Raw genomic sequence first — 17574 nt, 5'->3', positions numbered from 1 at the left:
TCAGTTAGCAGAAAGGATATAAATGGGGATTTCTGGTTTTGCAATAGGAGGAAGAAGGAAAATGTGTTGCGAAAAACTGTTGGCCAAAAGTCAATTGGTTCAAATACCAATTAAAGTTCCTGTGGTCAGGCGGAGAAACCCAACTTTCCACTTAGTATTTGTCTCAAATTGCATGAGTGAGTAGGCAAATGTACTCGTAAATGCAAAAAGTCATTCAAACTTTAAGTTTTCTGGGTAGCAACTTTTCCGCAAATTGTACGAACAAAAAGTTTCCAGATAGTTCTAAGGCGAGTTGAAAATGTTAAAGTTTAAATTTCGAACGACAGCTGGAGGAGAATATCTGGCGATTCTCCTCTAAATGAGGCATATAATCTCAAGTAATCTGTGGCCCGACTGTGTTAATAAAGCCAGCGGATAAATTCTTGGGGCTTAATAAATTGCACGTACTTGGCGAATATATTAGATGGAACCGCAGGAAACAAAGCCAAATGTCAAAAAACGAAGGAGAGATGAAATTATGATTTCGTCATGCAAAATGCGGCTAAACACTCATAAATAAAAAACATAAAAGCTCATAAAAGAAATACGAAAGCGACTGAGGCAGCGGGAGCGGGAAAGTATGAAGTTATCACGTGACTCCTTACGCACATTGCACGCCATAAATTACAAAGTACTTTGCCGCCAAAACTCAATTTACATTCATGTACACAACACCCAAACACACACGGGCTGAGCAGCCACCCAAATGCCCTTTGCTTCCTCGCTGATAAGCCCAAAATGAATGGGTGGAAGGGTGCGGGGGAAAATGCCACGGGAAAGTGCCCCGGGAAAATGCTCCAGGAAAATGCTGCGGAGAAGTCAGCGCCAGGCAAGTGTGAAGAAAAAATTGTTGCATTAAATTAGGCGCACACAGAGAGTGGAAAACTTTACGATGCGTCACTTGGCCCACGCCACACTTAAATGCCGATAAATCATTAAAAGAAAAAATGAAGGAAAAGGTCTGCGAAGACGAACCGAAACGAGTCAAATGCAAATGGAAATGTTTCTTGCCAACATTGCTCGATTTTTTGCGCTTGCCGTTGAACTTTTACAACCCACAAAATACGATTTTTATTGCCTTGGCCCTGTGGCAGCGTCTGGCACTTCATAAAAATGTAAAATATTATGATGCCCCCGGACACGTTCACTCAAAACGCATTGTGAGAGATCCGCTCGAATCTTTTTCTTCATCCTCCCCTTCCAGAAAGGGAAAATCCAAGCGTAAATGGTAATTTCTTTCGAAATGTCATCGAAATTGCCACTGTCGAGAATCATTGGCGCTTTGGGTTTCTTTAACGATGCACTTGGCCTAGCACCTGTTACCCCAAGAAACTCCAGTTACCATTTGCAAGCTAGTTAAACACATGTACCAATTTAATGTAAGCCAGCACCCAGCCTGCGTATGCGTAATAAATTGCACTGCAGCCGAGGAGGAGTCGATCGCAAAGGTAACTGGGATCTGGGCCAGAAACAGAACCCGGCCACTTAATCTTAATGCATTCTACCGCTTAACCCATGCATCAGCTTAACTCCGGCTTAAACCAGCCAGCCAGCCGGAGTTTTGCATACGAGCGCACAGGTGAGAGTGCATTTTAACGAAACCAATATGCGGCAGACACCTGACTTCTAAAAAAGAATTGTGGGCGGAAAATGAAAGCCCTTAAGTAAAGGAACACTTCACGGAGAAACATAAAATATAAAAAAAAATATTAAATTTCATTTCTTGAATAAATTCCATTCACCTTTGACTCATAAATCATTATTTATTAGATTTAAATTATTTTATTTACATAGGTGCGTGAACCTAGTTTCAATCGCTAGGATATTATAATTAAGTTACAAGCTTCTGACTACCTTTCAAAATTTTTCTGCTTTTCGGAAAAGCTAGCGGATTTAGTTAACATATATTGTATCAGTAAAAAGGGGTTTAAAATTTGAAAATTCTTTAAATGGCGTATTAACATTCAAAGTAAATGGACTTTTCCCTGAGTGTGAAGTTGCTACGGGTAGATAAGGTGGCTGACAGCCAGAATGAGAGAAAAATGTCTGGACCAGAAGGGAGACCCGTGGAGGCTGCTGGCCCTGAATGTTGTTGCAAATTGAAATATGCAATTTGTCGTGAGAGATTTTGTGTGGCTTTGCCGCTGACTGCAAATGCAGCTCCTGCTCGACTCGGTCCGCCTTTCCTTGGCGGCTTCCTTTCCTTTCCATTCCCTTTTCAATTTCAACGTATTATCGGTTAACAACATTATGTCAGCGTTCAGGCGTAAAACTGCTTAAGAAAATTGCAAACTGGAAAAAAAATGGGGAATAGAAATTGGTTGGAAGTCGTTTTGAAATCGAAGCAAGTGCTTCGCCACCTTAATGGTTTTCTTTTCCTCATTTTTCCCTCGGACCCATAGCAATTTATGGAGATCGAGGGGGAGTGGGGTATCTGCCACATAATTGCGTTCCAGTTACATTTTGTGCACAATTCTCCGACCCGCTTGCTTTCTGCATTTGTTGCAGCCCCGTAAATGTGTCATACATTGTGCCTGGGACACCAGGGCGTATGCATAATGTGCACCCTATTTACACAGGGGCTTTCTTCTCGCATTTTATGCTGCATTTTAACGACCTGTGCCAACTGGGAGAAAGTCCGCACATAATTGATGGCCCGCACATGGCAAGCTCATCAATAACTAACATGACGTATGTGTTATAAACAAATAAGACCAAAAACCCATCCATCGTCGGCATCATCAATATCCGCTAGATACGGCGAAAAATTGTCAAAATATTAATGGCCATCAAGTAGTTCGCTCTCTTGTTGTAGCAAATTTATGTCTATTGCTACAACTATTCGAAAGCGTGTCTTCCCCGACTTCCTTCCCGGCATTTGATTGATAAATTTTCTTTTACTGCTGCCATTCTTTTTGTATTAGCCATGTGGGTGTGTTGTTTGCCTGGCCATTTTCTGTTACGGCTTCGTTAGTAAATTATGGCCACTTCCGTTTTTGCTGTCTAATAAACTGAGCCGTCATATGTTGTTCGTAAGTGTGTGTGCGATGGCTTACTTATGGGATCCCTGCCATCCTGCCGAACTTCACTTCTGTTTGGCCGCCGAAAACAAATTGACGTAAGTCGTGTGTAATTTATAATGAAATATTATATACGCTCGTTTGGCAGTTAGGCAGTCAAGTGTACTGGAGGTAATAAATGACAATGTGTGGTGTGATCTCCGCTCGGCTCATCGTCCTACCGAGTGTTCGAGTGCCAGCGGAGAGTATTTTCGTAGGCAATTTAATCTGTGCCTTCCAGGAATCACGGGGACACATTTTTAGATAGGACTTGACAGTTGTTTTGATTATGCAATCGATTAAGGCGATTTGAGGCGTGTTCTTTAAAGTGGGAGTTCACAGGGGTTTTTAGAGAAAATCCATTAGGGATTTTTGAAAGGTTAACGAAGCCTATCAAATTGGTTTTGTAATCTCTGGGGCGGGTAATCAATAAAACACCTTATCCACTTTTTACGATTGAGATAAGCAAACAAGACATCCGAAGGACAATCAATATTGATACTTGAAATCTTTACACATCAAAAGTTAAGAAACAAGGAAACAGCAAACTGAACAAAAATTTCCGTAAAAATGATTGGCACTCCCTACTTTTATTACCCGCAAAACTATCAAATCGCAATTTTGTTTGCACTATAACTTGAATAAGTTTGCGTGCAGTTCGCAGTGAAAAACGCGCAGGAAATCTTAGGAAACTTCTTTGTTCCACAATTAAGCAGTACCGAAAAATGCATAAGTCAACTGTTCATTTATCCGGTCGTCTGGGGTTCAAACTCCAATTCTTGTGTGTTTGCAAACATGCCGCTACAAATTCGTGGGTATGTGTCTAATGCCCCACTAGCATGCAAAATGGCAGTCAGTATAACGCCCCGTAATTAGACTATGACACGCTAAGTGCACAAATACAGGGAAATGGAAAATCAGTAGGGAAAAATCAGGGGTGGGGAAGGAAATGTCTCGGGGGAAATGCTTGAAGTGCATGCAATGAAAGTTACTTTCCGCCTTTCTTTCGCCGGACTTTGTGCTATTTGCAATTTTCTATTTGCTTTAGCCTGGCACATTTTCTATTTCAATTTGCCACACACATTCCTTACCGATCCCTAAAAGTATTCCATTTTTATGTGGGGTCTGCTAAGTTGACCCTTTAGAGGAGGTGGAGGCGTTTGAAGCCAATTATGAACTTTGACTTATCAATTTCTTGGAAAGCGACCGCAGACACTGGAATGCCCGAATTCTGTTGGCCACATTTCATGCGCAATTTAAATTCAATGCCTTGGGTTCTTACTATACGAGTGTGTGTGGCTCACTTTCGAGGGTCAAGTGGCCATTGAAAAGGTGAACTCTCTTCGACCAATTCGCCGAGATGTGACAAATTTTTCATGCATATTTTATGCTTCGACTTTGAGTGTTTGAGGGCTGTCGCTGTGTGTGTGCTCGGTTGTGCTTGTGTGTGTGTATGTGGAGTCTACAAAGGTGACCCAAGGTTGATAAAACAAAAATACATATTTCACAAGGTGGTTTTGGGTAGCGGATGGATTTTTTCAAGCGGGGTTAAAACAGGGCTGGCGCTTTAAAAGCGCAATTTTCTGTGTCAATATTGAATATTTAAATTTGCATAAAAAAGAGAATATAAATAAAAACAAGGGTTCTCCCTACGAGCCGCCGGCTCGAATTTAAAGTGCTCTCCAAAAAAAAAAAACTTGGCTTAATAATGTATTTAGAATGGATGCTGTTTAATACTCTTAGATTAAAAAGTTAAAAGCCCAAATGATGTTTTAATAAATTTAGTAAGTATCCACTTTGTTGTTTTTGCAAAAATTTAACTTTTAATTTTAGTTTCAACAGTTTTCGAGCTTTGTATTTTAAAATTATAATGCGTGAATGCTGATGCTGATGATGATAACAACAAAATAATCTCCGTTTTTACATGCTTTCACAGATAAAATCGCTTCTATACTCTACGATTACCGGATATAAAATCGCCATGGAATATTTTTCAAATATGAAAAAGTGTCAAAAGTGTCATGCAACATTGTTTCATAACAGTGAAAGACAGAAGAGAAGAGGGAATATGTCACACACACGCTCATATTTACAAACATACGTATACACAAATGGCGACCATCAGCAGAGACTTTGCTTTCCATACATATTGTAGATTTATTGATAGCGTTCCTCGTACATACAAAAACAAACACAAGCACAGGCACACAGGCAAAAACCAAACAAAAAAAAAAAATATTCTAAAAAATTTTAAAAATATGAATCATTTCACTGTTCAAGTATAAATCCAAATTAAATATAATTATATATAATATTTGTACCTATTTTTTAAGTCGAAAGATTCAAATATGGGTATAAAGTTAGCAGAAGTGTATCTTATCAATTATTTTAAATTAAAACATGAGTGTATCTAAAACCGATGGTGTAATTTCGGAAATAGAAAATTTGTTAAATTTTATTATGATTTTCCTAAATAATTTTGTTCAGTGGACACACGCAGGCTCACATAAATATGCACACATACACAATCAACGTAAACGCTTTCAGTTAAAGTCAATATGTAGTCAAGCGCTTCGTTTATAACACAAAGTTGACAAAAGTTTCCGACGCTCTTTTTCTGCCAGCCGCTTTTTTCTGCTCAGTATTTATGGCTTTGCATCGTCACTTGTAGGTAGTTATTCGAGAGTTATTGTAGATGCTCGTACACTTGTATGTTGGCAAAGCCTAGGAAATTGCAATCGCAAGCAGCAAATACAATCAGCAACACAAACGCAGACACAATCCCCCAGGAGGAGTGACTCTCTGTCTCGGCGAAGGAGTTACGCAAAATGAGCCATTTGACGTGTGTACTTATGTATTGGGAATCCCGGTCCCCTACTGGGAATCGATTTGTGGTATCTCGATCGAACAGTGATGGCAGGCTGACTAGATTCAAAATGGTTACTTATAACTAAATGAAAAAAATCTAAAGGAAATTGGAAGAACCTTTACCAAAATGATACCACTGAAGTACTTAATTGACATGAATGGTTTACTACATATTATTATTTAAAAATCTTAGACAGAAAGGTTCAGTGTATTGTATTTTCATGAAGTAACTTATCTGCATTAACTTCAAGGGGCTGGATCCATTAGTATTCAGTTGTAAATTTAGTAAAACAACTTGAGGTTTGCATTTAAATTAGATTTATAATGTTTTTTTTTGTGTTTTGAACTTCATTACTTATTATTTTAAATTTAGCTCTGTAAATAAAAACACAAATTTCATGGGCCCATTGCGTTCGCACTGATAAATCAAGTCAATGTTTTAGAGCATGCAAATCCTGATGAAAAACTTTGCGAACTTGACACTAAATGGTACGCAGGGCCTGGGAAAATAATAAATGTAATTTAAAAATCGTCCGTTTCCTACCCCCGAATTGCGTTTGGCAATTGTGTCTGGCACAAGAAAATGGAAAAGTAACCTCATTCTGGGCTTTGTCTGCCGCTTTTCGCTCCCCTACAATCTCGACCAGCTGCAATATCTTTAGTGGAAAGTTTACTGGGCGAAGACAAAGTGAAAAGTTTACTTGTTTTCCTTTTTTTGGCTCTGCTCTACAGTTTCTTTATTTTTTCCCTGCCTTCCTATGCTTTAATTCAGAAACTAGTCTATAAAAAACCGGGCCTTTCCTTTATTTTTGGCCATTCATATACATAACTCTTGTATTGGCAGTGCTCATTCGAAAAAAAAGTTGGAGGCAACTTCATTTCCGTGTGTGACCAGAAACACACGCCAGGCGGCTTTCGTTTCGATTTCCGGTTCCGCTTTTGGGACTGACTGACTTGTGCCGCCGTTTGCGTGTTGAATGCGGCACGCACTTGGCACACATCAATTCAACCGCCCCATTCCACGCCCCCAGTCGCATTAATAATGTATTTTCAATGGGCTCGAATCCTCCGATTCGGTTGGATTTGGGTGTGAGGAGAATATTGGTTATAATCAAACCGAAATTGGTGCACTGAAAACAATATTTAAAACCTTTTTACTTTAAAATAAATTTATAACCATGATAATAACAAGTCCCCAAAAAACATATATTTTACTCACACATACCTAATGTTTTTTTACAGCAAATAAAAACTATTTAAATACCGTACTAAAGAATTTCTGTTGGAATTCTAGATAAAATTTCTACTGCACACCTGCCACTAACAAATGCTTTTGACTTTAAAAATGTTCAAAAGAAAATGTTTATTGTCTGCCCATATTAAATTAAATAATAGAGTGCACATAATAAATAGTTGTTTACTATCTGGCTGACGCAATCAAACAACCTTTCGATAAAATTCGATTGGCCTATTGAATATAGCCACAACTGTGAACACAAGAGAAAAATTTCATTACGAATTCAACAACAATACTTCCATGGCCTTATGGAAAATAAAGATGCAACTGATTCGGTTGCGGCTTTATGCTTTTATTTGCGCTACATAAAAAGGTCAAGAAAGCCATTGGCATACATATATCAATTGGTCAAAAAGCAACGAAAACCTCTCGTAATGCGCCATTAAGTGAGGCTTGAGGAGCTTAATCACATGGAAATGCTGAAGATTAGAAATTATGACATTAATTTTTCACAACTCCATAGGATAGGGGATAGAGGACCATTTCTCATTGGGCAAACAAAAGTCAGTTAAGCACAAAATACGGCCAACATTCAAACAGCTGATAAACTTGAAATCTACACACGAACGAGCAAAGCCAGATGAGGGTTCAAAACCCGTCGGGGCTGGGTTTTCGGGGAATAAAAAGCCCAATGGACTTTTGCCTGCGAAAGCGGCAAATCATGCTTAATGTGGCATTTGTATGTTTATTTTTTTATTTTTATACATTTTCCTTCCGTGCTTTTCCTCGGTGACTTAAAAGAAAACGCCAACGGACAAAGCAACAACAATAATACCATAAAAAAGGCAGCAAATAAAATAAAATGAGACGAGATGCGATGAGAAAGAGGCCAAAATGAAGCGCAAGGCCAAAAGCGAGACAGAGGCAATAAGCAACGGCGATGGCAGGGAGCGAATAAAAACCACAGAGGCGAGAAAGGACTTCACTAAGCAGCCCAGAAGGAGAGGAAAGTTAAGATGATATAAATTTTATTGTCATGTCCAAGTAGATTAAACTAGCTGCATATTCGTCTGAGACCAGAAACCCGAATTCAGCTCCTCGAATCCCGTAAACGGAGCTCAAAAAGTAGACTTCAAAAAAGGCACAAGAGATTTATGTGCTTATGTGTGTGCCAGTATGCGTGTGTCCCCCTGTGTGTGCTGGGGATAATAAAAGTATATTTTTCACTTTTTATGCTGCTTATTCATACATATTCGGACACTAAGTGGGGCTCGTGTTTGCAACAAAAAGAGCCTCCAAATTCTTTATTCTTTTGACAGTCAGCCTTGAAATAAAAACACCTTGGGAGATTTGTGGATTTTCGCAGTAAACAGTGATGAGTAAATATATCAGAGCATTGAATTTAAAAAAATTTTTATTCTTTTTTCTTGCACTTTTGCCAAGCATACAATTTTTCATTATTTTTGTAAGGGGATTAGATACTTAATCTGTGGTAAAATATATTTCGCTTCATATCTTCATGTGTTGAAGTTAGAATATATGGGTCTTGATTCCATCCTACATTTTCCATTCTAATGGATTACCTTTAATTTCGTGTTTACTAGGCTCACGCACATTTCCATCTCTGATTTTTATAATAAACGATTATAAACTCGATCGCTGAGTTTTCCTTATCTGGCAACTCACTCCGACATGACCCGACACAAATAAATAATGATTTATGCATCTAGGTGCCCTTCTGACAGTTTGGCAACCCAAGGCAAAAAACGGAGGCCTCAGCTCATTAAGTTAAACTGTCAAAAATTTACATATTCCTCGTCGTTTTTCTTTTTTCCCTTTCAGACCAATTTTATGAAATTCACAAGAACTCGGATTGGTTGACGTTGTTATTCCCTGTAAATATGTCCTTATCTTTCTTGCTTTCGCTGTTTGAAAAAGTTTTTCTGTGTTTCAGGCACTGCTTATCCAATTATCAAAACCAGACATTTAATTTTGCCTTTTACTTGCGCTCGCCCTCGAAAAATTGCTTGTTCAATTAGCTGCCCTTGAAGATGAACATTGCACTCGAGCAGCGTATACAATTTTCAATTCAATTTAGGGTCGCGTCTCAAGTTTTGGGCCCAAACAATTTATCATCATTTTCCAAAGAAAATAAATGAGAAAAAATGAAAACTCTTGCAACTCAGCAAAGTTGGCACGCCTTCATCGGCAGAAACCTTTTTGCCATCTGCTGTCGAAGACAAATTGCAGGTAAAACGTAAATTTCTTCATACTTGAGCGAATCTTTGTTTTTCTATAGGTATTTACTTTTGTTCATTTTTCATGCTGAGACAGGGCGACATTGTCCTTATCAGCTAGCCGAAGAATGTCCTGTTGTTATAACAACATAAATTCATCTAATTGGCTACTCCTAATGCAAAAGTCTAAGGAGGTTAAATCGAATTCAAACAGAGGGCACAGTAAGTTCTAAGACAATTTCAAAGGCATAAAATGTAGTGGTATAAGCTGGCAATTTTAAATAGAACTTAGCAGTAGATTGAACTTTAAAGAACTTACTAAGTCAACTGTTGTTTTACTAATTTGAGTTGGACTTCAACATTATATATATGTTATACGGTACGTTAAGTTTTACAAGATATTCGCATATTCATGTAGAAAAATGCTATAGAAGCATATTTAATTTTCGGTTAGCTATGCGAGTGGATCTACGCAAATACGTTAAGCATACGCCCTGCAAAACTGAGAGTTAATTGAAAGCCAGCGGCGAAATCAAGGCAACTGTCTCCCCGAATGATGGACTGTCTGGCTGAGGCGCTGGCTGACAGACTGAAAGACAGTCTCTCTGCGGCTGAAACTCCAGTGCCGCCGAACAGTATATTAAATTTAGCTCTTAACGCGCTGATAGACAATCAAATTTACTTCGATTCGCAGTGCACTTCTTGGACTCCTCGGCTGACAGGTGCCGCGCCGTTTGAGTTGCCTGTGTTTGCCGAGATAACTGACTGCTGCTGATGGTTCCCATTAAGCCCGAGTTACACGTCCGACTCCCCACGGCCAGCCCTCCTTTGGGTTTTAATTAAAATGTAATTTACTACCCTGTCGAACGGCAATAAACTCAAACGTAGACGCTGCCGTTGCATTTCCTAGTGGCCAACTTAAATTGACTGACGGACAGACATTTCGATGGATCGATGAGTGGGGTTTCTAAATTTGTAAAGGATTTGTTCTTTAAGCATTTTTAAGCCATTTTTATACCCTTGCAGAGCAAAAGGGTATTATAATTTCAGTCAGAAGTTTGCAACGCAGTGAAGGAGACACCTCAGACCCCATAAAGTATATATATTCTTGATCAGCATCACCATCTGAATCGAAATATGTATGTACGTCTGTCCGTCTGTCCGTCTGTCTGTCTGTCCGTCTGTCCGTCTGTCCGTCTGTCCTCCTGTCGGTTTCTATGTAAACTAGTCTCTCAGTTTTAAAGCTATCGTGTTGAAACTTTTCCAAAAGTTGTGTAGTTATTGCACGCAGTATATAAGTCGGAAGGAGCCGGATCGGCCGACTATATCGGATAGCTCCCATACAAGAGGTCATAAAAATAAAGGATAAAAAATTATTACGCCGTTGTTTTTGATCTGATCGACTTGAATTCTTCAAGATGGCGTTTTCTGACTGTTATTGAATTTCGGATTAAATTTTATCAAAATCGGATAACCCTATCATATAGCTGCCATAGGAAAATATATATAAAAATAATGGCAAAATAATCATAACGTTGTTGTTTTTTATTCCACGAGCATGATTTTTACAACATCGACTTTATGAACTACCCTTGAACCGAGAAAAAAATTTCATAAAAATCGGACAACTATATCATATAGCTGCCATATGAACAATAGTCGAAAATATGGAAAATTAATAGAAAAGTCGTCATAGCTTCGATGTTGTTAGCCTTTATGTATTTTGTTCGATATGTTTGATGACTGCAAGGGTATATCAGCTTCGGCTTGCCGAAGCTAGCTTCCTTTCTTGTTTGTAGTTGAAATGAATAACATAGTTCCTTTCCAAATTTAGTTTGCTATCTTCTTACTCAATTAGTTTTTTAATTTTAAACACTAGTTTTATTTCTTTGTGATTTATAATTATAGTGTAATGAAGCTTACTTATAAATGTGTGTATAATATGTACTCTTGAATGTGTTTTTAGCACTTGTGAGTACTTATAATCACAATGACCCCAAGCCACTCCAGTATTTTCCGAGCTCAAAAGGCAAATCATCTGCAGACAAATGTTTCGAATCGTTTCGGATTTACCCCAGACAGGTCCAGACATACTTTGAAGCATAAATTTGGCCACTTTGCATCCGAGACTTTGGACCTTCTTTGCAGCTTAACTTATTTTTTTCTTGAAAAATTTGAAAAATGCCCAAGCATTTTTCTATTTACGTGCAGCGCAGCCTTAAGAGAAAAAAAAACGAAAACCCATGCAAAAATAAAAAAGATTTTAAAACTTTTGCAAGGCTGACCCTTTTCTGGCGTTGGCCTTGGGGATTAACGGAGGGAAGAAAAATTGAAGCCAGTTACCCCAAACCAGCCGTCTGTCAATTTATTCAAATGCCTTGCAAAGTGCTAAATAAACAAGACTCAGTCCCCCGTCGTGGTCATGTCATTTTTCTTGGTTTTAGCCGGGTGCAAAAACAGAAAAAAAACGAAAACAAAAATTATAGCACACTTATTTGGTGTTAGACAAAGCCCCCTTACTCCGCACTCACCTTGTATGGGCACATAAATATTTAGATAGAGGCAATCCTCTGATTGATTCTGCAGATAGGGCAGCAGTCGCTTCAGATACTCCAGTCTGCCCTTGGGCATTCGTTCCAGGGCCGCCGTCTCATTGTGGATGTCCGGCAATCTTTGTGGGCAAACCGGGCTGAATCTGAAAAATCGAAAAGGATCTCAGTGGCGAGCTTGTCAAAGAGGCAACTTTCTCCCGTGGCATTTCGCCGGTTGTTCGAAAAGGTTGCCTCCCCCTTACATAAATAAGCGAAAAAAGTTTTCTGGTAAATAGGCTTATTTTTATGCCCGGCCTCGAATGTCGTTATAAATAGATTAATTTGCCAGGATTGTGTAATCTGCGAGGAGCTTTTCGGGGGAGTTTGTAATCATTTGAAGAGAGGCCGAGCCACTGTCAACTTTCTGATTGTCTTTTGGCCATAATAACTTTTTGATTTGAACGCAAAGTTTGCGTTTTAATTTGTTTTCTCGGCTTTTGGTTGCCCCCTTTTTTCGTTTTTCTCTTTAAGGCCGAGGCTTATTCCGATGCTGGTAAATTGGTTTTCGATTTGGCTCTTATCGTTCGATTTTGCCTCTTGGCACAACTGCCTCTCTGTGTGCACTTGTGCAATTTACTGATTTTCTCCCTCTATTCCCACATTTGGGCCATGCAAATGCCAGAAAGCCCCTCTTTTGGCCTTGCGCTCATTTATGAATCCAACGGGGTCCGTATACACAGCGAAAAGGGCAACCCAATAAATTTAAAAAATATACCTTTAATTTTAAAATTTTCAAATACATTTGAAATATATTAAATTAAATCGTTTATCCGATTTTTTTAATAATCTCTCTAAAAGCTATTAAAAATTAACAGTTTTTTTTTCATTTTTAACAGATTATTAAAGCCAAAACTAAATGTTTACCCTTTAATTTTTTTGAGAAAAGATAAAGTATTCACATCTGTTCAAAAGTTGCTGCTATATATTAAATACTTCTTATTAAGCTTTCAATGGGAAAGAACAATATGAGATTTCTTTCAGTGTGCAGTGGCTTTGATTCTTCCAGCTGCTTTGAGTAGCATTGTTTTTATTTGTTTTTAATCTGATCTGTGTGTGGAGGGGCGACACACATTTGTTTATGTATGTTGACTCCACCTGTTTCCTAAAATTTCCTGTGTGAGTTGTGCTCTCTAGGTAAAATTGCGTACAAATTTCGGGATGGAATTGGAAGATTTGTGGCATCACAGGGCTTCAAAGGCAATCTGTGGCCACTAATGAATTAATGCCAGTGCGATGTGTCTATTGAAAGCCTTCAATCCCATTCGTGGAGCCCCTTTGGAAGTTACAGTTTCAAATCCTTTACAGTTCAGAGCTGAAATCCCTTAAAGTAGTCGGCTTAGCTCATTAACAGCCACAGCTCCTGTTGGCCATCAAATTGTCATAAAGCGAAAATCAATAGGAGCGTTTAAGAGCGAAATCTCGCTCGTTGCCCACACTCCCTATCGGCTGGCCATTATGGGACTTCCTCTTTCAGTCATCCCAAAATGCATTAACATTAATGACATTGCGAAACGAGAATTTATTTTATTTAATTTCCTTAACTTTATTTCGCTGTTGCCCTTTTATCTTTGTTATTACCGCCAATGCGGTCAGCGCTGCCTTTTGTTTACCACGGCGAGTATATTTAATTTTTTGTTTTTATGGCATTCCAAACGCCTCGCAGAAAATTGGGAATCTACTTGGTACTTGGAACTTGGAACTGACCCTCGGTGGGTTGCCAGTTTAATGGACGCTTGTGGTGGCCATGCGATTGCCATAATAATCATTAATTTTATGGCAAAACAATAAGGCAGGTAATAAAAGTTTCATTTTTGGGCTCCATTTTCCCATCTTTCCCTTCTCCTTTTTTTAATGTAGCGGACATGGTGTCAACCTCGGAAGGCAATGGCAGGAACCCAGTGGCAGGAGCAGCTTGGATGAGCAGAAAATATTAAAAATAATGAAAGTGAAAAGTTTCCTCGGCAACTGGCGTAGTTGTAGTGGTGGCCAGGTAACGGAATCCCCCCATTTCGGGGTCATAAAAGCCACATTTTGCCTTTTTAATGTTGGCCCCATGGCAAACGAATGGCGCACATTCTCAAGTGGCAAGCGATCTTGTTTATGCCACTTTGCCACCGCTGAATTTTCGCAGATAAGAACGGGTGGCACGCAACACCGTGGCACAGGTAGCTTCTGGTGAAAAGGGAAGTCGGAGGGGCGGGGCTGAGCTAATAAAGCGGGTGCCGCAATTAAGGTCAGGGTGAGTTCTTCTCGCCATCGATGCAAATGGCCGGGCATTAAAAACTTGATAATTACTTGTAGATTTTACAGACAGCTGTGGGATGAAATAATCGTGGTTCCCACCGAGGCAATTTACTTAAGAGCAACCCCATGCTTTCCACCATAGCAATTTCATTGCGCTGATACGTGATGAAAGTAGGTAAACATATCCCAAATTGGCTTAATTCAGATAGGAATAAGGTACCCCTTATATTGTCAAAATACATCCATTAGGTATTACTGACACAATTTATATAAAAAACTCAAAGCCTTAAGTTTGAGGAAACCGTGTTTACCAACTTAACTGTATGAACATTCAGAACATATTCCAGCTCTGGCTATTAACTAATATCTGATTGCATTTCTCAAACACCGTGCGATTTCAACGCAGATTATTTGCCACAAACAAATATCTACGAGATTCATGCAAACATTTCGAAGACGACGACCCTGACCAGCGAGAATCTGCTCGGCAGGCAGAGCACGCGGTCAAAGGCAAACAAGGTGGTAGCTATAGCTATAGCTATGGATCCCATCCCCTCATATTCCGGAATACATGAAATTCGGAATTCACAAACAAAGCATAAAGCAAAGCTGGCCCGAAACGCTCCAGTTTTGTGTACATTTGAGAGGCTGGCTCGGCTAATCTGCATGCAGGGGAAACAGACTCAAGAGCAGACAAAGCTTCGAGGGTCAGGGTTCTCGTTTCTGGGTTCCGGGAGATTTCATGGGGGTTTTTATGGAGCTGGAGTGCCAACGCTTTGTGGTAAGTAAATGGTAGCCAGGACAGCAGCCCGGCCAGAGATCCGCCGGTGCTTTGGGCTTAAATACATCAAACAAAAGCATAATCTTAGCCGAGCAGAAAAATACACGCATATACACTGAGAAAGTGAAAGTTCGGGGATTTCGGTAATATAATATAAGGTGGTAAAAGGTTTATGTTTTTAAAACAATGTTATGTTTAAAGCCTATAAGTCTATAGTTTTAATTTAAATTTATTTAAATAAAATAAAACCTATTTCATATACTACAGGGTATAATGATCTTTTAGTTTGCTTTGTAAGTATGTCAAACATTAACCATTGGTTAATGTTACCACTTTGTAAACACTTTGGTTAGTGTGTCAGTGAACTGCAAACATTTTTTTCAGTGTGGCCTTCAATGGGGGGAAAGGCAGGTGATGAACGAAGGGCACCGGATCGCATAAAATTATACGCGACATTGCGGCCACGTCAAGTAAAATAGATTAATTTTACCTGTGGCCAACGGGCCAGAAGGTTGTCGTCCTCATCCTGATTTCTCCATCCCTCCATCCGCTGGCACAAATTAGATTGGCAGGCGACACAGACACACACACCCCACCACCCCGAACCACCCAGCACCACCCACCGGACCACACACCTCACACCTATCTGGGAAAATCTCCTTCGGGCGTAAAGCTTTCTTGCCGCAGTCAAATTAAATAAAATCCAATTTAAAATGAATTTTCGCAATTTCATTTAAAACGGGCAACAGTTTGTAGCTGCGTCGTCGAGTCAGTCGGCAATTTATGCGGCTGATGTCCTCGAGCTCGCCATCCGTCCCTTAACCCTCCGCTGTGCCTTAACCCTCCGCTGCCTCCTTGCGGTTACCACTTGCTCTTGAGCCTCAAATTGGAATTAACGTTTTTAATGACGGAGACAGCTCCTGTTTGCCGGAGCGAAAGAGATGCCCCTCCAACTGCTGCACGCACATTCTGAAGGTCCTTCCCCTCCTTTTCCACCCTTCCCCGCCCTTCTCTCCCCACCCCTTAAGGTACACCACACCCCACACCATTCATTAATGCGCTTTTTTATTAGGAAAATCGTTAACTTGAGTTTCCCCACTTAGCGTTTTTGCGCCGAGCTTTTACTTTCTCGTCTTTATTAAAAACTTTGGCGTCATGCATAAAACTCGCCAGTTTATTGCGATTTTTACACTTCGTTTATGAGCCAGAACCGGGGACCCGGTACGAACCTGGTCAGGAGAGGTTGGCCACTAATCCGCTTGTTTTTCATAATCCTTACGCCGCAGGCAACGGTTTGGACCAATGTGCAGCCGTTGGAACAACAGCAGCCAAGTGCAAAGTGGCTGGCAGAATTTATTTCCTTTTTATTAAAGACGGTGGGGGAAGTGCGTGGATGAGGAGGATGCAGGGGATGGGGAAGGGAGGGAGGGTGGTTCAGTGGGTGGTTGGGGGACTGGGAGGTTCGGTGGTGACACGCGTGGCTTGTCAAAGCCATGAACAGCTGCTGCTGTTGGCGGGCTAGGAATATGTGTGGACATAATTTCCTTTTTTCCTGCGTTGCCTCCGCTTTTTTTTGTGGTTGTGAGAAATTATTTCTGCAATGGGGTCGATGAAAGTTGAGGGGCAACTGTGGTGGAAAAGTATGCAGGCCGCAAAATTCGGTTTTTGTTGCAGCGGAAATTCAGGTTAAACTTTACTTCAAAGGCCGGATTGTGACAGGTGAAGAGTGGTGAGCACATGTAAAAAAGATGCATCTACTAAAGCTTAGAAAAGTTAGAACATAAAGTGAATCTTTTGTTTAGAAACTATGCTTATGCGTGTGTATTTCCGTGAAATAAACGTTGAGCAGAAAAGTTCCGTGGTTTTCCGGGTTCTAAAATTATTCAAGCCAAATGCCAACCCAATTTTAAAGCCGAACCACGAAACAATCTAAACATTTTAGCCCCCAAAACCTCAAATGTATCCGTTTCCCGTGCAAAATCAGGCTAATGACCTATTGTGCCAACTGTCCGTGGACAACTTTATTACGCTGACGTGCTGAAAAATCTCTGGAGCATTACTCAAGCCGTTTTATTGGCTCCTTCTGCGACTGACCCCCGCTGTCAACAAGACGGCCTGACAAAAAAGCCGCTCACCACTCCGGAAAAGCGAAGATGATGCGGCAGAAGCGACGGCAGAAGCCGTCAGTCCGGCGACTTGAATTACCCAAAAATTGGCGGGGAGAATGCGAGAATGCGAGAACCATCAGTCTGCCGCCAGGCCGCAGGTGGTATTCTTTGTTAAACTTGAAAAATTATATTTTATTTGCCGGTCTCCGCTGTGCGCCGTACTGATTTCGCGAACCTTTTTCCATCAGCATGGGGCTTGGGGCTCCCAGTCTTGGAAAAGGGGAAAACTTCGCCAGCTTCGCGGCCCCATTTCGCTTCCCTTTTTTATAACAATGGTAAACAAGGGAAGCGGGAATATCTCTGGGCATCTTTGTGAATAATGATTTGCCACTTGGGAGCATTTGTAAATT

General features: G+C 40.1%; 1 protein-coding gene across 1 annotated transcript in view; it reads right to left on the bottom strand.

Annotated features, from left to right (window-relative positions):
• LOC108096127 (neuroligin-3) overlaps positions 1 to 17574 on the bottom strand; it is a 74106-nt gene that overhangs the window by 17571 nt on the left and 38961 nt on the right. Inside the window, 1 exon segment of the mRNA XM_017197504.2 lies at positions 11972 to 12135. Coding sequence (XP_017052993.2) covers positions 11972 to 12135 — 164 coding nt within the window.

Source organism: Drosophila ficusphila, unplaced genomic scaffold (genome assembly GCF_018152265.1).
Source record: "Drosophila ficusphila isolate 14025-0441.05 unplaced genomic scaffold, ASM1815226v1 contig_791, whole genome shotgun sequence".
NCBI lineage: Eukaryota > Metazoa > Arthropoda > Insecta > Diptera > Drosophilidae > Drosophila > Drosophila ficusphila.
This window is presented reverse-complemented; position numbering and strand designations above follow the sequence as displayed.